This window comes from Dama dama, chromosome 19 (genome assembly GCF_033118175.1).
Source record: "Dama dama isolate Ldn47 chromosome 19, ASM3311817v1, whole genome shotgun sequence".
NCBI lineage: Eukaryota > Metazoa > Chordata > Mammalia > Artiodactyla > Cervidae > Dama > Dama dama.
The window spans coordinates 78,008,028-78,029,846 of NC_083699.1; the positions used below are offsets into that span (position 1 = coordinate 78,008,028).

At 47.1% G+C, this 21,819-nt stretch overlaps 1 protein-coding gene across 2 annotated transcripts in view; it reads right to left on the minus strand.

Annotated features, from left to right (window-relative positions):
- Nucleotides 1–8,246: 8,246 nt before the first annotated feature.
- Nucleotides 8,247–21,819, minus strand: part of B3GALT5 (beta-1,3-galactosyltransferase 5) — a 52,654-nt gene continuing 39,081 nt past the window's right edge. For both annotated transcript variants that reach the window (XM_061167561.1, XM_061167562.1), the window contains one exon: nucleotides 8,247–21,242. In XM_061167561.1, coding sequence (XP_061023544.1) covers nucleotides 20,307–21,242 — 936 coding nt within the window. In that variant the 3' untranslated portion in view covers nucleotides 8,247–20,306. The remainder of the gene's footprint in view (nucleotides 21,243–21,819) is intronic.

Consider the following 21,819-nt stretch of genomic DNA (forward strand, 5'->3'; position numbering starts at 1 on the left):
GCCAAAGACCAGTGTGACTGCTTGACTGTAAAGATCAATTTCTTTCTTTCTTCTGACTCTAACAGTGTAACTTCTTAAACAATAGCATTCCTTTCCAGCTCTGCAGGAAGGCAAGGTGACTTGCTGCTCCCTCTGTCTGTTCTTATCTGGGTCATGCATGCTTTATGAACTTTATATAAAATATCACTATGTCATTTTGATGTACGATCCTTCATCTCACTTTTTCCATTACAGTCCTTATATCTGTTTTTCATTTGCTTTGTTTTCTAAATTCTTTAGTATAACATTAAATAGAAACAGCAAATTAAGCTTCCTGTCTTGTTTCTTCCTTTAAAGCAGGGTTTCTTCCCTTTGCTGAACTAAGTATCCAAAAAAATTTTAAGGCCTTTGAGGCAATGTAATTCAATGCAAAGGAAGGGCATGATCTGGGTAGATTAACATGAGTGGGTCTTATTTTCCTCATGCATTAATTTGTCAGTTAATTGAGTAATCAATTAGTTAATACTCATTTATTCCACTTTGCTAAACATAAAGTTTTAGAGATGCTAAGCACCCTTTTTTGAAAGTATTTTTTATTGAGGCACTGGTTTATAATATTATATGTTTTCATGAATACAACATTATTTTTTTACTTCAGTGCAAGCTATATAGCATGTTTGCTGCCAAATGTTTAGTTTTAGTGGTCACCCTATAGTTGACCTCCGTTACCCATTTTGCCCTTCCTCCACCTCACTTCCCCTCTGGCTACGACTACTCTGTTCTCTGTATCTTATTTGTTTTGGTTTGGTTTGCTCATTTATTTGATTTATTATTTTTATTATATTTCATATGTGTGCATGCCAATTTGCTTCAGTTCTGTCTGACTGTTTGCAGCTCTATGAACTTCCAGGCAAGAACACTGGAGTGGATTGCCATGCCCTCCTCCAGGGTATCTCCCTGACTCAAAGATCAAACCCACGTCTCTTATGACTCCTGCTTTGGCAGGCAGGTTTTTTACCATTAGCACAACCTGGGCTGCCCTATATTTCATACATGAGTGCAAAAAGAAAAAGAAAGCAGGCAGGGTTTCTCAGGCTCAGCATTATTGACTCTATAGGAGGTATATCAGCATTCCTGGCCTCCATCCACTGGATGGAATAGCCCAGAGCCCGCACCCCAAACACACCCTCTGCCCCTGCAGGTCTTGACAACCAAGAACATCTCCAGACATTACCAGATGTCCCCTGAGGGGCAATATTGCCTCTGTCCCAGTCCAGAAACACCGCTTAATGGTTTGAATTTTGCTCTGAGCTTTCTGTATACACCAATTAGGGTTTAGGGTTACAGACCATAGAAACTGTTTCAGGCTAAACCAATCACAAAAGTCACAACAAAAGAGAGATATCCGGCTTCTAACAAAATCAGTGAGAAGGCTGAGAAAAGCAGGCTTAGAGAATAGGCACGAAACAAGGAGTGATGTGGGAAGCCAGGGCCCAGGAAAATTTCCAAGAACAACCTGGTGAGGGTACTGGCTACAAGCTCCTTCCCTTGCCCACCAGAGACAGCCCCACACCAGGCCCGCTCCTTTGTGAAAACTGTTCCTGATCAAGGTCACTGGTAGAGCATCGTATCCACGAGGCTCAAGTCACAAAGCAGCTAGAGTGGGCAGGGGGTGGGATTTGGACTTTGGGACTTTCTAGAGTGGTAAATGGGACCAGGGTCTCACTGACATTCACAGTTAAGTGGATTTTCCAGATGTAGGAAGGAGATTCAGATGCTGGGCAGCCTAAAAATACGTGCAAATGTTGTTGTTCGGTCACTAAATTGTGTCCAACTCTTTGGGACACCATGGACTGCAGCATGCCAGGCTTCCCCATCCCTCACCATCTCCCAGAGTTTGCTCAAATTCATATCTATTGAATCAGTGATACTATCTAAACTTCTTATCCCCTGCCGTCCCCTTCTCCTTTTGCATGAACATTGAGATGTAAAAGATAATCAGTATGCCTTTATCAGGTTAAGGAAATAGTTTCAAAGCCAATTTTTTATGGGGGGGGCATGAGGGCTAGTTTATGATTTTTACATCTATTTTCTTTTTAACTTGACTTGAATGTGAGTTTTCTATTGCTGTGTAGCAAATTGCCTTGTACCATTTATTCTCTCACAGCTCTGCAGGTGGCAAGTCTGGGTGTGCTGGAGAGGGTTCCGCTAAGGACCTCTCAATGTGCAAGGTGTCAGTCAAGCTGGATCTTTATCTGGAAGCTTGGGGGAAGAATTCACTTCCAGGCTCATCCAGGCTTTTGGCACATTCATTTCCTCGCAGCTGTAAGACTGAAGTCCAGCTTCTGTGTTGGCTGTCAGCTGAAGACGCCCACATTCCCTGACAATGGCTGCCCCTCCCCTAACCCAGCAATAGCATGCTGTTTCCTCAATCTTGGCATCACTGTGACTTTTCCTTCTGCCACCAGCAGGAAAAACTCTGTGTTTTTTTTCCTCTTAATTTTATTTTTGGCTGCACTACAAGACTTATGGGATATTAGTTCCCTGACCAGGGATCAAACTCATGTCCCCTGCATTGGAAGCTTGGAGTCCTAACCACTCGACTGCCAGTCTCCTGGAGAATTCCATGAACAGAGGAGCCTGGCGGGCTACAGTCCAGGGGTTTTCAAAGAGTTGGACACAACTGAACACACACACCCACACACCCACCACCCATATAATAGCTCTTTTCATTAACTCAGAGTCAACTGATTAGTAACCTTAATTACATCTGCAAAATCCCTTAATCCATGTGATACAACATAATCAAGGCTGTGGTGTTTCATCATATTCACAGTTCTGGAAGTTAGGGTGGGAGATCTTGGAGGACCATTTTAGAATTTGGTCCCACCATATCTTATGAAGTTGTTCATTATCTGACTCCAAATTATCTAGTCTTGTCCTTTTCAGCTCAGGCTGCCATAATAAATACAATAAACAGGGCGGTTTAAAGGATAGACGTTTATTTCTTACCATTCTGCAGGCTCGGAGTCCAAGATCAAGGCCCCAGCAGGCTCAGTTCCTATGTGAAAGACATTCTCTCTCTCACATCGCTTCTTATATGGGCATTGATCCCATCACAAGGACTCCATCCTCACAATCTAACCACCTTCACAAGGTCCCACCTCCAAATACCATCACACTGGGGGTAAGAGCTGCAATATATGAATTTGAAGGGGGCAAAGACATTGAGTCCAGAGCAAGTCATCACTTAGTCCTTCCCTTTGGACCGTGACAATATTCCCCCCACCAACTCACCATGCTCCTACTGACATCCAGCCCTTCCACACACACAACTTTTTGTCCCTGAAGCCTTCCACCTCCTCCCACAAGACTGAGTCTCACACAGGTCTCAGGTTAGAGTTCACTTTTTCTGGAGAGCTCTCCTGGTCCTTCAAGAACACATCAGTACCTCTCTATGGGCACACCTCTCTATGCACCCTGCATGTAACTTACCAAAGCCCTTATCACACTGCACTGTGAACACCTGTCTGCAAGTCATTTCCTTTTTATAGAGCGCAAGAACCCTGGCCCACAACAATAAATGTTCAACAAAAATTTGATGAATGAATGCATAGCAGTTGGCAGTCAGTACACTTGGAAATCTAAGCATCTAATTGCCTTAGTATATATGCCTCTGGAGTGAAGTTAAGTCAGAAAGAGAAAAATAAATATCATATACTAATGTATATGTGTATTGAATTTAGAAAAATAGTACTGATGACCCTATTATAGGGAAGACACAGATGTAGAGAACAGACTTGTGGACACAGCAGGGGAAGGAGATGGTAGGAAGAATTGAGATAGTAGCACTGACATATATACACCATCATGTGTAAAATAGATACCTAGTGGGAAAGTGAAAGTGTTAGTCATTCAGTCGTGTCCAGTGCTTTGCAACCCCTTGGACTGTAGCTCACCAGGCTTCTCTGTCCATGGAATTCTCCAGGCAAGAATACTAGAGTAGGTAGCCATTCCTTTCTCCAGGAGATTTTCCCAACCAAGGGATCAAACCCAGGTCTCCAGCATTGCAGGAGGATTCTTTAGCCCAGTTAGACCTAAACATTGATGATATTGACTCCTATTTACCTCACCACCAACCCATCAGAAGAATGTCCATGAGCTGATCATGCCTGCTTTTACTATAAAACTTGTCACTGTCTTCCCCAAGTTGGGACAGTTGGTTTTGAGGGCATTAGCCCACTGTAGTCCCCTTTGCCTGGCAAAGCGATAAATTTCTCCTTTTCTACTTCACCTAAAACTCTGTCTCTGAGACTTGGTTCAACAATGGTGTTCAAAGAAGCTGAGCTTTGGGTATCATGGGTAGCATTGTTTCCTTTGGATAAAGCCTTTGTCTTAATTCATGTGATTCCGATGAGGCTATATCAGTCACCATCTATGATCCTCAAGGCTGCAGGGCCATAAGAATGAACCACAATTCAGATGAGGCCCATCAGAACTCCCTCCCCCTCCACCACCCCTAACCTCTGCAACATGCGCATGGGCCTGTGTCACAAGTAGACCAGTCAGAGGACTTTGAATGAAGGTACAGAAGCTCAAAAGATGCTTTCTCCTTCTGCAGGTATAACTCCCAGGGTCCATGGCTTCTGTCCACTGGCAGAGAACTTGATTCAATAGAAGAAAATAAGGTTATCTAGTCTTTACTTGTAAGGTCTTTAAGGTAAAATAAAGTTGTTAGGGTGGGCTCTGACCCAATATAACTGGGTGTCCTTATAAGACATCAGGATAGAGGGGGGACCACCTGAGGACACAGGGAGAAGGTAGTTGTCTACACAGAGGTTCCCAACCTACAAAATCTGATGTCTAATGATCTGACGTGAAGCTGATGTAATAATAATAGGAATAAAGTGCATGACAATGTGCTTGAATCATCCCAAAGTCATCCCCCTCCCCTGCTCCCTCTTGCCTCTGCCCACCCACCTGCCCCCACCCAACCCCGGGACCAAGTCCCTGGAAAAACTGTCTTCCATGAAACCAGTCCCTGGTGCAAAAATGGTCAGGGACAGCAGGAAGCCAAGAGGCTTCAGAGGGAACCAGCACTGCCAACAATACCTTGATCTAGGACTTTTCACCTCCAGGGCTGACAGCAAATAAATGTCTGTAGTTTAAGTCTCCTGCTCTATGGTATTTTGTTACAGCAGCAGGAACAGACTAGCACATGTGAAAAGAGGTATTTTGATCTTGGGTGGCCTCAGCCTGCAACAACCTGGAGTAGGGCTTGGGTTCCCAGCCCAAGACTGAGGCTGGATCTCATTGGATCCTAGCCACAAGACCAGTGGTCAGTGGCAGGGGCCCTAGCCTTCAGCTCCTACAAAGATGGAAAGTAGTGAAGCAAGTAAAGTATTTGCTAAGAGGAAAAAAGTTCAGTACATGTGAATAGACACACATGTGGGCTCAGAGGCAAAGTCCCTGAGTCTCACCCTCATGGCATTTAAATTACTTTTATGAGCTATTTTTTCTGGGTTTCATTTGGCCAGTCATTCTGATTTGTTCTGGCTCACAGGCCATATTTGGTATATCTCAGGAACCTCCCATGTGTGTGCACACATCTCTTAGCCAAGATGAATCCTACTGAAAAGGCCTGTGGGTAGAACATCCTTGACATGACTCTCCTTTGGCCTCCAGGGGACCTTTTCTGCACATGTGTGGTCAGGGAGGTCTCCTGACTTGGGGAATGAGAAGTATGTGGTCTGTGCAGGGTCCAGCCTCCTCCCTTAATTGCCCTGCTATTCTTGTCTTGGAGTTTCTGTCATCTCCAATTGCTTTACCCTGGGGAGGTGGGGGGCGGGGGGCGGTGGGCAGTGAGGGGGGGGTGGCATCTGCTTCCTGCCTCGATTTGACTCAGAGGGAGTGTCAATGACAGGGAAGAGAAGAGGTCTGCGATCTCATCCTGGAGTCCTCCAACACTGGCTGGCCAGCCTGGGGAGCACACGTGGAACCAGCAGAGGAGACCAGGGAGGAAGAGGCCAAGGCGGAGGAGATGCAGCAGAGCATGTGGTCTCGGACTCGGGGGAGGGGAGCCTGAGGGAGCAGGCTGGGCTCAGCAGGATTACAGGGCGCCGAGGGTTCCAGCAAGACATAGGTGCTGGGCGGGTGGGTCGTGGGTGCCTCCACCAGGATGGACAGAACAGTGGCCAGGTGAGGGAGAACAGGAGCTGAGGAGGGGTGGTGGGAAGGCTGCTCTTTGGAGAGGTGATAATATTAAGGGAAAATAGAGGAAGGGACCGTACTGAGAAAGGAGGGAAGTCTTTGAGTGGCGAGTGAGAGCACCTTTGTGTATCATGGGAATGTTCTAGAAGGGAGGCGTGACTGGCACTGCAGATGGGGGAAGTCACAGTAGTGGGAGTGGAGTCTGTGACGGGAGCATCAGGAGGGGCAGGCCAGGCCTTTCAGGGGACCAAGGACAGCCCCATCTCATCACTGGAGGGAGCGAAATTCTTGGCTGGGTGGTCACCCATCCTTCTGAAACCAAGCAGGACCCTGTGAGGCTCCGGGGCACAGAAGCCTTCCTGGGCCACCCAGTCCTTATTTGTGGAACCGACCTCAGCCTTTATGACCTTCTTTGTGTCCCAAAAGTGAAAGTAAAAGTCAGTCACTCAGTCATGTCTGACTCTTTGGGGCCCCATGAACTGTAGCTGCCAGGCTCCTCTGTCCATGGAATTCTCCAGGCAGGAATACTGGAGTGGGTTGCCATGCCCTTCTCCAGAGGATCCTCCCTGCTGTGGGATCAAACACAGGTCTCCCGCATTCCAGGCAGGTTCTCTACCATTTGAGAAAGCCTCACCAAGTGGAGGCGACCACTTGGGGCCAGGTTAAAGGAGTCCAGGCCCTGCATACACCCTGATCCCATCACCCCCACCCTTGAATCATTACTATAAACTCCTCACCAAATCCTCCCAGGTGAGACACACAGTTTTGAGGACATGAGCCCTCTGTGTCCCCCTTTTCCTGGCAAAGCAATAAAGCTCCTCTTTTCTACTTCACCCCAAATTCTTGTCTCTGTGATTTGATTCAGCACCGGGGCGGGCTTCCCTGGTAACTCAGTTGGTTAAGAATCCACCTGCAATGCAGGTTCAATTCCTGGGTCAAGAAGATCCCCTGGAGAAGGGACAGGCTACCCACTCCAGTATTCTTGACTTCCCCAGTGGCTCAGATGATAAAGAATCCACCTGCAATTCGGGAAACCTGGGTTTGATCCCTGGGTTGGGAAGATCCCCTGGAGGGAGGAATGGTAACCCACTCCAGTATCCCTGCCTGGAGAATCACCACAAACAGAGGAGCCTGGCGGGCTACAGTCCATGGGGTTGCAGAGTCCAACATGGCTGAGATACGAAGCACAGCACAGAGGCATCACTTTGAAGCTGTCCCATTCTCTGCCTGTCTCTAGGCTTCCACACCCCCGACACACACAGCCTGCACCCCCTGCCTGATTCCCCCAACTTCTTTTTTTTTGCCCTTATTTGCATTTATTTTTGCAGTATTTATTCCCAGGCCATAAGTTTTCATACCTTCAGTTTCTTCTGGGCTATCTTTTTCTTCTGTGCCACCTCCTCTTCTGGGTTAGGAGCAATCTGTTCTTTTTCAGTAAGGATCATCTCACCGTGGCAGGGAGAGCCCATGTATGGGTTGATCTGACCATGAGCTCTGTAAGTCCTGCACCGCATCTGGGGGCTTTGTTCACCTGGACGTGCTCAATGACCAGAGAATCTACATCTAAGCCCTTAAGTTCAGCACTACTCTCTGCATTTCTGAGCATGCGTAGTAAAAATTCAGCACTCTTTGGGCCACCAACCCTGGATCCAGCCCCACTACTTGGCCTGTGCACACCTACCAACTCCGCCACTGTAATAATGGAATGGCCCATGTTGCTTCTCAAAGGTGACATCCTTCAGATACATGGTGGCTTTTTGGATATGCATACCCTTAATGGCCTGGGCAGTTTCACAAGTGTTCCCAAAGTAAACACAAAGGTCTGATCCTCTTGATTTGCATGACTTTGTGGGGTTTTCTGGGTCAAGCACACCATCTTTAGAAGTCATGTTTAGAAGTCACAGGTTGCTTACCGGAAAAACTCCCTCCAACTTCTAGCTCGAGTCTGAGATGGGCTGAGGTTGCTGTCTGCAGGAAGCACGTGTGGGTGGTGACCTGCAGGTCTGCGGTACCACAGGTAGTGTGGAAAATACACACTCAAGTCAAAGAAAAATACATCTGTTTTGATCATTTTATTTCCATGTAAATGACACTTTGAAAGGTCAAGGATTTAAGCTCTAGCTCAGAGATGAGTCACCATGAAAATTCTAAAGGTACAGTTGTATCAGTTCACAAGGCTTGAGTTCTTAAACTTAAATGGTAGTTTTAAAAAATAGAAATATACCTGAGAGAAAGAAAATCACAAAGGGTGCCTGCCCCTAAAGCCCCAGGCTTATGAGTCCCGACCGGAGGCCTCATCTCTTGCCTCTCGCCAAACACTGTACCCTCAGGACCCCACGAAAGTTACAGCCCCATGTCTTTGCTTCCAAACCTCAAGGTAAACAAGGAGTCCCCATGTAGTTCAATGATAAGCATGTCAAGGTTGTTCAGCTTATTTTTCTAAACATATAAAATCAAAGTTGAATTTTTAAAGTATTTTTCCCCCAAAAAATATAGAAAACATCAGTGTGGGGGGGGGAGCAGATTGTCCAGTTTAAATCTTACACTGTTGACTTTCTAGAACACAAGTTTATCACATCATCAACAACTGAGAACAAACCAAGTTAAGTGAACTCTGCTATCATAATAGCTTAATTTTATTAAAGATAAATATCATTAATATATAATAAATAAATACATACACCTACTTCCAAAATATGATGACATAAGAGTCTAGTAAATTCTCCTAAAATACAGGGAGACAACATTTTCAGGTTATCAGTCAGTAGTATAGAGTTTTATTTTTACTTCTTGTCTTTTAGGTCCCCAGCCTCCAAGATCTAATGTTTGATCTGAGGTGGAGCTGATGTAGTAGTAATAGAAATAAAGTTCATGATAAATGTAATGTGCTTGAATCATCCCCAAACCATCCCTCCCACCCACAGGTCTATGGAAAAATTGTCTTCCAGGAAACCAGCCCTTGGTGCCAAAGAAGTTGGGGACCTCTGAAACAGGCAAATTTTGTCCACGAACACATCATGTGTTCTCAATAGGCATTAAATAATTTCCAGGCATGCTGGATTTTTCTTGATGTCTTATTTGACCAGGTGGAAAACAGATCAATCCCCACTCCCCACCCTCTGCCATCCGACATTTTCCAGAGCATAATTTAACTAAGGGTATCACTACTTCTTTGGTTCCTCTCTCTCTCTTTTTAATATTTATCTATTTGGCTGTACTGGGTCTTAGTTGCAGCAAGAGAGATCTAATCACCTAATGGGGATCAAACCCCAGCCCCCTACACTGGGAGCACAGTCTTAGCCACTGAACTACAAGGGAATTCCCAGTTTGTCTCTTTGTTTGGGGACTCAAGACCTTGCACGGCCTCCCCCACAGCACGTGTGGCAGGAACTCTGGGCCAGGCTGGGTAAAGGCCACCCCAGCCACCCAAACTGTGTACTCAACCAGAGTACACAGGCAGTGGGACAAACAGATAAGGCAAAACAGCATGCCTCCAAAAACTACACTTGGCTAGGGAATTCATTTTTCTACTTATGCTTAAAGCTGACTGTGTCTGATAAGAGAAGAATTAGGTTTTTAAATTAATTAAAAGCTAATTTTTTTGTCTGTCTCTACTCCAATCGGCAGGCACTGGGACATAGCCTGCTTCCTTGTCCCCTCGGCTTATCCAGCCTTCACAGTTCTTTAACCCATGTTGGGGGAAGGTGGCTTCACTGATCAATTTTTGATCTGAGAGCAACGAGTTCTTCCCTCATAGTCATACTGAAAGAGCAGCAAAATAAAGGAACTCAGGTTCCTAACTTCCCACAAGCTACAAATCCTCCCATCAAATTCAAAACAGAGAATGTCAGTACAATTCACCTCCCAGACACACCATTGGGAGTTTATTTCTAACACACCTCAGCCCAGGCTCACATACAGACTTCCGGATCATATAGAACCAAACAAATAAAAATATGTGTCAATGACAATCTAGAAAAGAGGCTTTAAGAATAATGTTTGAAGGGACCTGCAGTTCACTTCATCTTTTTCTCCAGTCCACCATTCTGCCCAAACATCTAACCCAAAAACTAACCGACAAAGTATCTCCTCCCTACCAGGCAGGGGGCTGAACAGAGAGAAGGTGTCCCTTCTCGGAAACCTGCAAGGAGTTGACCACACCTGGGAAACTGCTAAAATGTCAGTCTCGATATGACAAATACTGAAAAAAATTCTTAAAAAAGAGAGAGAGAGAGAAGAAAATACTCCCCAGTGGGAGATGTGAAGGCGGGGTAAGCATCTCATCTATTTTTAAAATCAGGAGGAACAGCAGCTGCTGTATGAAAGCAGGCTTGTTAATTACTTAATCTCTGGTAAAGCCACAGACTTCTCCCTGGAGAGCCCCAACCTGGTCTCTCCCCTTTAGCCCGTGTATCGGGGCTCAGAGGCACAGACCACTCTAAATAGTAGTGTGTGCACACTACTTCTTGCTTCTGGAGGAATACATGCAAATTCAAGATGCTGTTTGATCTCTTTCACTTTCTTTCACTTTTTCTAAAGATCCTGCTTGAAAAGTGGAGTCCGGAAAATCTCTGAACAAGGCGACTCTAGACCATTCCTGCAGCCTCGATTCCCACCACACCCAGGGCAGCATGAACCTGCTCTGTCATAGAGGACAAAGGGACCTCTCAGACTCTCACTGACGCCCCCAGAGCTGAGAACACTGGGGGCTCCTGCTCTTTACACCCCGCGTGAGCAAACTTCACCTCGCTCCTCTTACTGCCCTTCACAGACTCGAGGAGGTCAAGTAACACACAGATAGTGGCCACCACTGAGCACCTGAGCTTACAGCCTCAGATCACCCCCACAGGCACACACACACACACATGCACATACGCTGATAGACGCTAATGCCTGTAGTGTGGAATCCACACTATTTTGAGGGATAGCTTCTTTGGCAAGGTCTTCGGGTAAACAGAGGTGGAAAGTGGGCTGGGCTGGCCTGGAGGGGTTCATGTTCTGAAGCCAAACACTTGTTCAAACCATCAGATGGAGAGCTGAGTGAGCTCAGGACAGGGCTGGCCAGGACAGGACAGGTCGGAGGACCCAGCTAAAGAGGAGGTTCCTGGGACACCACTGGTGACAAAGGGCCGAATCCCAGAAGGTCACACAGGACAGGGAAGGAGCAGAGATGTTGTCGACACTTGGGAAAGAAATGGTGGTAAGGGGAACAAAGACAAGATGGCAGACCCCTTGGATATCTGGGCCGGGGGCAGAGCTGAGCCTCCTGACAGAATCAGGAGGTTTACCAGTCCCTAAGCACCATGCGAGGGCTCACCTACCATGCGCTGGTGAAAGGGGAGGCACTGAAGGCCAGGGGGTGAGGGAGGGGTGGTCTCCTCACATCTCAGCCTCCCTGTCAAGTCAACGGGTCACTCTGAACCTCAACTCAAAACCAGGGGGTTGTTTATAATGAGAATGGCTGCTGCGAGGAATCGAGACAGCAGGTGTGGAAAAGGTTTATGGCGTCTATCGACAGAGATGGCACTGAACAAACACTGCTTCTTTTGGTTGCCAAGGGAACAGACGCCCCCTCTATCCTCTTGACATCGTGTGTTTGTCCAGCTCTCACTCTGTTTGCAGAACCCATGGCCGTGAACCTCAGCTTGACCCTCATTCCTGGTGTCTTGTAAAAAGCACTGACCATATTTGCCTGAAGAGTGAATAAACAGATGAATGAATGGCTGACATGAGCTTTCTGATGCTGGTTTCTGCTTCTGGAGATGCTGGTAATTGAAGGACTTGGCAAAGTCACTCCACTTTCCTGAGTCTTGGTTTTCTTATCTGGAAAAAGGAGGCTATTTTTTAGACTACAGATAACCTCGAAGGCACCTCCACTCCATTTGTTTATCACCTGCTCAGGCTGTGACCCCTTCTGAATGAACTGAGTCAGGAACACTGTGCTCTGCAATGCTGAAGGACACAACGGATAGAAGAACTTCTTCAGGAGTGCCAGGGAACATCAGAAGGAAAGAAAGGAGCCAGGGCTGAACAAAGTCTTAAAGACTCACCCCAGAGATCTCTTGGTTGGCCTGCAGATCACTATAAAATGCACCAAAATCCAAGTCCAGACACTGACCTTCAGCAGAACCACTCAAGTCATCGATCAATTCACACGCATCATCTTGACTAACACAATAACCCTGCGAGGTGAGAACAACTATTGTCCCATTTTTCAGATGGAAAAAAAAAATAAAACAAACTAAAGTCAAGATAAGTGATTTACTTGTTGAGTGAGAGAGGGAGGTAAATTCAAACCCAAGCAGCCCCATGCCCAGAGTAGCCACATTCAAGAGGATCCAAGAACTCCCATGAAAATTAATTTGTTTTGTTTAAAAAGTGCATATTAGCACTTTATGCCAGCCTTCAGGGGTCAGTGGAACATTGCTAGAGTGCCCGGTAGGAGTTGGGGTCACCAGTCTGATCTCTGAAGCAGCCGGCAGCTCATGGACGGGAGGACAGAATTCCCTGGGGGAAATTGTTCAGCTTCCCTGAGTCTTTGAGTTTCCTAATCAGATCATCTTTTCAAAAAAAAAAAAAAAAAAATTTACTCTGTGTACAGCAAAATGGATGGATCTAGAGAATATTACACCAAGTGAAGTTAAGTCAGAGAAAGAAAATATCACATGATATCACTTATATGTGGAATCTAAAAAAAAAAAAATGATACAAATGAACCTATTTACGAAACAAATAAACTCACAGACTTAGAGAACAAATTCATGGTTACCAAAGGGGAATGTGGGGAGTTAGGGGGGCGGGTAAATTAGGAGTTTGGGATTAGCAGACACACACCACCATAAATAAAATAAACAACAAAGACATACTGTACAGTACAGAGAACTATAGTCAACATTAACCTACGATGGAAAAGAATCTGAAAAAGAAAAAAAAAAAAAAATATATATATATATATATATATATAACTTTGCTATACACCTGAAACTAACACACATAGTAAATCAGTTATACTCCAATAGAGTTTTTTAAATTACTCTGGATGTAAAGTGGAGGAAAGGTTGGAGGGCACCGTGATTAGATCTATGAGATCAGCTAGAAACACGCTGTGTGAGGCCAGCTGTCCCAAGATGGTGGCCTGCACTGAGGCTGCAACGATGGACGTGGAGAAATGGTGTCAAAACCACAGGGATCGGCAACCAACAGGCACAGCAGGGCAGCAGAGAGGCAGAGGGAAGTCACAGAACTGAAAGAGCAGATGGTCGGTGACAACATTCCCTACAACTGGAAACTCTGGGGCAAGACAGGGCTCGGGGGCAGGAGACTGAAGAATGTGTTTTCGATGTGCCTTTTAGATGCACCTGCCGAGTGTCTGGGAGCAGGTGCTACTGGGGAACTCCAGGAGAGGAGGTCTGGTGCGTTTTGTTGGTTTGGAGTTTTCCTTCCTCCCTTTTCTTATAGAGTGCTCTGTTGCTACAATGGTGTGCTTTAAGACAACAGGAATTAAGTACCTAAGAAGGAAAAAAATCAGTACACAACTGTAGGTGTAGCATCAGACTGAGGGTCAGCACCCCTCTGAATGCTGACTTGAAGCTCTAATTCTACAAATCTTGATATTCACACATAAACTAAAGGGATGAGCTCTAAAACCTCTTGAAGTCTGGAAGCACAGTAACTCTACCTTCATCTGAAACTGCCTTTGTACCTTCTGTTCCGGCTGTCACCATTTTTAGAAATGAGGTCTATTTCCTGACAACTTCGTATATTGTTGTCATTCTCCTAGGAGAAAAGTCGGATACAGCTGAGAAAAATAAGTAAATTTCTACAATCAGGAAAACAGAAGGACCTGCCTGGTGGTTCAATAGGTAAAGAATCTGCCTACAACACAGGAAACCCGGTTTCAATCCCTAGATCAGGAAGATCCCCTGGAGAAAAGAATGGTTACCCACTCCAGTATTCTTGCCTGGAAAATCCCATGGACAGAGGAGCCTAGTGGGCTACAGTCCATGGGGTCGCAAGAGTCAGACACGACTAAGCGACTAAACCACCACCAGCAACAGAAGGAGGTTGTAGATGAGATAAGATGGGGTTGGGAGGATGTGGGCAGGCACACAAAGTACATTATAGAATTCTATTTACTTCTCAATGTGAGAGATTTCCTATTCCTTAAAAGGAGAGGCATGAAGTCACGAAGCACTACTATATAGCATTTCTAGGTTTTCAGGTCCTAGTTTTCAGTAAAAATAGGATCTCAGCATCCCATTTACTGAATGATACTGGAACTACATGTTGGATCCATAGTGTTGGTTACATTTCAGAACCCCTTCACCTTTTAGTTGAGGCTCCCTGCTTCCCCTTTAAGATCACCTTAAAATGGCCACACAGGTCATCACATGTCCACTCAGCAAATATTTACTGAGTATAGACTATGTACCAGGAACTGTGCTAAGAATGTAAGGTACATCAGTGGAGAAAACAAAGAACCATTCCTGCACAAAGCTTTTGTTCAACTGGAGCAAGCTATAAACAATAACCAAAATAGATACATGATAATAAATAGATATGCTATCAGTTCAGTTCAGTTCAGTCGCTCAGTCATGTCTGGCTCTTTGCGACCCCATGAATCGCAGCATGCCAGGCCTCCCTGTCGATCACCAACTCCCGGAGCTTACTCAAACTCATGCCCATCGAGTTGGTGATGCCATCCCGCCATCTCATCCTCTGCCGTCCCCTTCTCCTCCTGCCCCCAATCCCTCCCAGCATCAGAGTCTTTTCCAATGAGTCAACTCTTCGCATGAAGTGGCCAAAGTATTGGAGTTTCAGCTTCAGCATCAGTCCTTCCAATGAACACCCAGGACTGATCTCGAACTCTGTTAGAAATTATCAGTGCAATGAAACAATATAACAAGGCCAGGGGGCACCAGGTGGGATGAGTTGCAATTTCATAGAAAGTGACCAGGATGAGGTTCTTAAAGAAGGGATGATGTATGGCCAAAGACATTAAAGAAGCAAAGAAATGGGCCGTGAGACTGTCCGAGGAAAGGGTGACCCTGGCAGAGGCCCTGAGGCCGTTAGCGTGTGCCTGGGACATTTCAGGAAGAGCAAGAAGGCCAGTGCAGCTGGAATAGTACTCCCTTTCAGGGAGGCCAGAAGGGAGGACAGGAAGGGATGAGGTTAGAAAATAACATAGGCAGACAATGATTTAAAAGATGGGACATCATTGGAGGGCTTCCTCAGAGATGGGTTTGGAGCAGAGAAGTGAGATGCTCTGGTCCATATTTTCAAAGGAGCAGTCTGGATGCTGCTTAGGAAACAGATGAAGCGGATGTGATGATGGAGGCCAAAAGCCCAGGTAGGAGCAACTGCAGGGACACAAGTCCCAGATGATGGGGGTGTGGAGTGGGGGCAGGTGGCTGCAGCGATTGGCTTCTGGATATAAAACAAAGGCAGGGCCGATGCATCTCTCTTAAGAGAGGAGTCACAGATGCCTTCAAAGTGTCTGACTTGAGTCTTTTGATGAAGGTGAAAGAGGAGAGTGAAAAAGCTGGCTTAAAACTCAACATTCAAAAAATGAAGATCATGGCATCCGGTCCCATCACTTCATGGTGAATAGATGGGTAAACAATGGAAACAGTGACAGACTTTATTTTCTTGGGCTCCAGAATCACTGCGGATGGTGACTGCAGCCATGAAATTAAAAGACACTTGCTCCTTGGAAGAAAAACTATGACAAACCTAGACAACATATTAAAAAGCAGAGACAACACTTTGCCAATAAAGGTCCATCTAGTCAAAGGTATGCTTTTTCCAGTAGTCATGTATGGATGTGAGAAATGGACCACAATGAAGGCTGAGCACTGAAGCATTGATGCTTTCCAATTGTGGCACTGGAGAAGAGTCTTGAGAGTACCCTGGACTGCAAGGAGATCAAACCAGTCAATCCTAAAAGAAATCAGTCCTGAATATTCACTGGAAGGACTGATGCTGAAGCTGAAGTTCCCATACTTTGGCCACCTGATGGGTAGAGCCAACTCACTGGAAAAGACTCTGATGCTGGGAAAGATTGAGGGCAGGAGGAGAATCAGGGCAGGGATGAGATGATTAGATGGCATCACTGACTCAATGGACACAAGTTCAAGCAAACTCCAGGAGATAGTGAAGGCGAGGGAAGCCTGGAATGCTGCAGTCCAAGGGGTCGCAAGGAGTTGGGCATAACAGTGACTGAACAACAACAATGACTGAAGGATGGAAGGGCCATTACCTGAGGAAGTGAAGGCTGCAGGTGATGTGGATGAGGAGCTGGGGGAGATGGTTCAGGACAAATTCAGTTGCATATTTGCTCACTTTGTGATGTCAAGGAGGTCATGAAATTTATGAGGCTGACGAGCAAGAGAGAGCCCCAGGCTGGAGATAAATGGGCACCCTCAGCACAATAGGATCCAGTCAAGCCTACTACTTTTTAAACAATGGGGCTGGATGAGACCACTGGAGTACAACGAGGGGAAATAAATGAGGCCAGGCAGAGTGAGGAGATGGAACAAGCAAAGAGGGGACCAGCGAGAAGGAGAGTCCAGAGCATCCAGTGCCCCAGAAGCAGGCAAGACCAGCAGTGCAGGAGGCCAAATGAGGACAGAGACCTGACCTTGGAACCCACATCTCAGGTCATCAGTGACTTCAGTGAGAACCATCTGGTGGAGCCAAGCACCAGAGTCTGCTAAGAGGGGATTTCAGATGGAACAGGAGACGAATTTAGGAGGACAAATATGGAAAACTGCCTCGGGCAGAACACCCAAAGGAGCAGACATGGGGCAGTGAAGGGAATAGGCTTAATGATGGTTTGGAAGATCAGAAACAACAGCCTGTCTGGGTGTGTGGGGGCTGAGTTGGCAGAAGGGAAACACAGGGAGGGTGGAAGTACAACCTGAGCAAGGGGCTTGCTCTGTAGAGGTTAGAAGAGCTGGGAATCAAGCCCCAAGGTGGAGAGGCTGGACCTATGGGAGCCCCACTGATTTCTTTGTACAGTCTCCAGCCCAGCGGAGGACTTGGGGTTCATGTCCTAAAGGGAGGGGGTGTGTGGTGTGGGAAGTCTGTGGAAGGGCCAGACATGCAGCCTGAGCCCCCAAGGCAGGGGGCACCTGTCTCCCTCTGAACACGGACTGCATCCCTCAGGCCAGCTGACTGCCGAGGGGAGGCAGTGCTAATTGTGACCAACACGTGTGATGCTCCCAAGAACTTGGGTTCACAACCTATTTCTGCTACACTTCAGCTATGTGACCTTGAGCTAGCTGTTCACGCTCTCTCTGCCTCGGTTTCCTCATCTGTAAAGCAAGTTGGATCGCATCACTAACTCAATAGACCTGAGTTTGAGCAAGCTCCAGGGGTTGCTGATGGACAGGGAAGCCTGGCCTGCTGCAGTCCATGAGGTTGCAAAGAGTTGGACACGACAGTGACTGAACTGAACTGAAAAGCAGGAAAACTGGGTAGTCACCTCCTGGGGAGTAGTTGAGAGCATTTAAGGAAGTAATACTTGTGAAGCCCTTATCTCAGTGCCTGGCAATTAGCCTTGGCCATCAGTGTCATGGACTTCCCAGGTGATTCGGTGGTAAAGAACCCACCTGCCCATGCAGGAGACGTAGGAGATGAGAGTTAGATCCCTGGATCAGAAAGTTCCCCTGGAGAAGGTGTGGCAATCCATGTGGCAATCCACGCCAGTATTCTTGCCTGGAGAATTCTGTGGACAGAGGCGTCTGGCAGGCTACAGTTGCTGGGATCACAGAGTCAGACATGACTTAGCAACTGAGCACACACACCTGAGCACACACATTAGCACCGTTCCTCCCTGGAGCTCTGAGTGAAGACGCCAGCCTGGCTCCTCTCCAATCCCATTCTGAAATTCACTCTGGGTGCTACTGCAAAAGCCTCACTTTGCCTCCTAATTTGCACTTGCGCAGTTTCTGACTCTCCCATACAAGCAAGATAGCATCATGGACTACACCTCTGACTGGAACCTGCACTCCATGACAAACAAGCTGGGAAGTCTTGGGCCAGCCTCTGGGTCTCTTTGAGCTTTATTTTCATCCCACGTAAGTGCCGGACCAAATGAGCTCAAGGGTCCCTTCAAGCTCTGTAGTCACAAAACATGTTTTTCCTTAGAGTATAAAAGGTCTTCATTATATAAAGAAATAGAATTGGGGATGGGGGCAAGGGATGTGTTTTGCAGAAAACTGTTTCAGAACAGACAGAGGGTGGAGCCGAGTGTGTACTTATGCTCCTATGGTGAGGCCTTTGGGCAGGTGCAGAGACCAGATCCTGCATGAGATGAACCTCCCCTCCCAGCCCAGTGGCCACAGGGACACGCACACCAGACAAGGTGGACATCTAAGCACAGACGCAGCCCTATTGCCAAAGACTCCTTCACCCTCAAAGCCCAGAGCCCACCGTTATCTCCCGAATCAGAGGCAGTCTGTCCCACGGGACTGAGGACTGGCCCTGCAAAAATCCAGGCTTCAGAAAACAAGCTCAGTCCCTGATTTTCCCACCTGAGAAGGTAGCTTTTCTGAACATCACCCAGCACGTTCAGAGCAGCCGGGATAAGAAAACACATCCGCCAAAAAGCAGCTCCATCCAGAAACGAGAAACACTGTGCAAAATAAGATGCCACTTTGCAGATCAACCCGGCTGTGACCATTCTGCAGCAGACACCTCTTCCCATGTTCAGGTCAGAGATTCATCCAACATTTGTAAGCTTCACAGCCATGGGAGGCCTCCGCTCTGAGTGCTGCTAAAGTTCGGTGCAATAAAGTGGAAAGTTAGAACCAATCCTCCTGGAGATCAGGAGCAAGATGGCTTTGTAGTCATGGGACAGTGGCTGAATGGGCAGATCCTGGCCAAAAAAAAAAAAAAAAGTGCTTTGTTTCCACACAACCCTGCAGAACAGGCTCTTGCAAACCCCCAGGAGATGCATACTAAAGTCCACATCACAAAACGCAGCTGTTCCTTGGGCATCTGAGGAATTTGGTGACGCTGAGCTGGGATTGGGCTTAGGACACGCACCCAGGGAGACGCACCTTGGACCAGGACTCAGTTCAATGTTCAGCATCCCAGGGGCTGCTTGAGAGGGTCTTGAGTTAAATCATTACCAGTTCCCAGAAAAGCTCCCAGCATCCTTCATGGATGATGCATCCAACCACCCCCAGTGCGCAGTTGGAGATCTGAAGTCCCGACCAAGGACAGGTGCAGCCTACAGACCCCTGTCTGTTGGACAGCGGGGAAGAAATGCGGTGCTCTCAGGGATCCCCCACTCAGCAGAAGGGCCAACAGGTCCATACAGCAGGCCATGTTTCACAGTGATTTCTGAGCTGAGTCTGGTTTCTAAAGACTGGTTTCTATCCGGAACTGGGTGTTTCCTGGGGGTGGAGTTGCAGCCACTGCAGCCGTGTCTTTGTAGTGAGTTGAGTGCCAAGCTGCTAACAGGGTCTCAGGCCAGCCAGACTCATCGTGAACACAGGGAACTCGGCACCGGAGGGATGGGGGGGGCTTTGGTTCACCCCAGTCTCTGCAGTATAAAGCACGAGAATGGGACTTGAGGAGGAGGAGGGGACTCTTACAAGGGACTGACGGACGCCAGCAGCAAGGCCCCCCCTTGGAGCCCCCATCACCACCATCCTCTCCCAGGAGGCAGCTCACAAGGGTGGACTGAGACGGAGGCTGCCGCCTGGAATCTGACGGCAGGGGGTTCTCACCCTTGCTCTGGTGTCTGCCGGCTGTCATCCTTGAGACAGATCCCCATCCCTCTCTAAGCTGCTGTCTCCTTGTGTGTGAAGTGGCAACAGTGACACCCACCACTCCATGTGGATGCTCTCCCCTGACATGAGAAGATGCAGGTGCACATCATTAGTGCCACAGGGTAGGTGCTCAAGAGATGGTGTCAGTTATGGCTTGGGTACCAAATGGGGCTTCATCCGTGGTGGCATTTACATTTAGACGGGGAAGGCTGCAAGACCTTGTGTTCTGCCTCTTCCTTCCTCGCTCCCTCCCTAACCTAGGGAGTCTCAGCCACACCATCAAAGATCTTTCAAAAGCCATCACCGTGGTGGTCCACAGGCACTTCTAGGTTCCCCTCAGTTATCTGGACACTCTTCTTGCAGAGAACCTTCCAGAGCCTGCCAATACTTCAGAACATCTCGCGGCCTGATGTGATGGGAGGCCACAATCTTCTTATAACGGCAGGTGCTGAATGGTAACCCTTCGGGGAAGAAAGTCTGCTCGGAGTGAAGTTCCTCCAGGCTGATCTTCAGTCTTTTCAGGCAGAGCCCCACAAAGACATCTTCCAGTTTAATGAAGGGCACGCTACTGGCAACACGATACACCTCACCCGCCACGTCGCTAGAGAAAACGTAGCCAGTGCCGGAGCAGAAGGGCGGGTACTTGTCCCATGGATATTCGTACTTACTGACAAACCATTTATTGAACCGTCTCCTGATGGGATACTCATTCAGTTTTAGGAAGCCGGTGAAAAATCGAGTTGTTCTGTTTTTCTTCAGGAGCAGTTCGGTCAGATAGTAGATATTGACAAACATGTCAGAGTCAGTTTTCATCACGAAAGTCGTCTGTGGACAAAAGCGGTAGATCCAATGCATCCCCATCATGGTCTTCAGAGTCAGATTGAAATAAACATCCGTGAAGTCCTTCTGGATAATATCACGAAACTTCTGGCTCTCCTTGGCCACTTCTCTTGAGAGGTCTTTACTGGGAGAGGTTCCCAGGAGAAAGAATGTTTTTATCCGCTTTCCCTTTATGATCTTTTCTCTTCCCCACGTGCTCCGGATGACCAAGCGGACAAACCGCTGCTCATGAGATGAAGCCACCAGCAAAACAAGAAAGGGGGGATCCTGCCCGCAATCTATATCTGGGAGCTGAAGGAAGTCCCCAAGTTCATTCTTGAAAATCACTGGTTCTCCTTTAAAAGGATTCAGATCCTCCAGGTTATAATACAGACAAAAAACTCCCAGGATCACCAGGGAAATATATACCCATCTCATCTTCATGTAAGCCATCTGAAAGGAAAACAATCAAATTGTTAGACCTCAAAAAGCAGGAGTATGGCTTTGCCCTGGGTGGTTGAGATGGGGGACGAGATGAGACCCATGCTTCATGGCTCAAGTTTTAGAAACTCAGGAGTTTTGTTGCAGACACAAGTGGAGTAATGAGATTCCACAGGGAGGCAGAGATGAGTGACACTGTCTCTCACTCCCTGGTGGAAGATTGGGACCACAGGAATCAGGCAGTGGTCCTGGCTCCTTCATGGTGGGAGTCTCGGATCCCTGATCTAGAAGGACATGGAACCACATGGCTCACTAGGTCTGTCCTTCCAGTTCTGCCCTTCCCTGACTCCATAATGACATCTAGCTAGAGAACCTGAAAGGCTGGAAAGCACATGTCCTAGACCCAAATGTACAGACTCCTGGCACTCTTCTCTGACTGATTTGAGTACCATTTCACCACTCCCAGAAAGAAGCAAGACCAGTCTTCAATGTGCACAACTACCTTGGAATTCCATCCATGCAAAGCAGTGGCTTTTTTTTAATTTGGTTTCTTTTTTTTTAAGGTTACTTTTTAAATCTCCTATTCTTT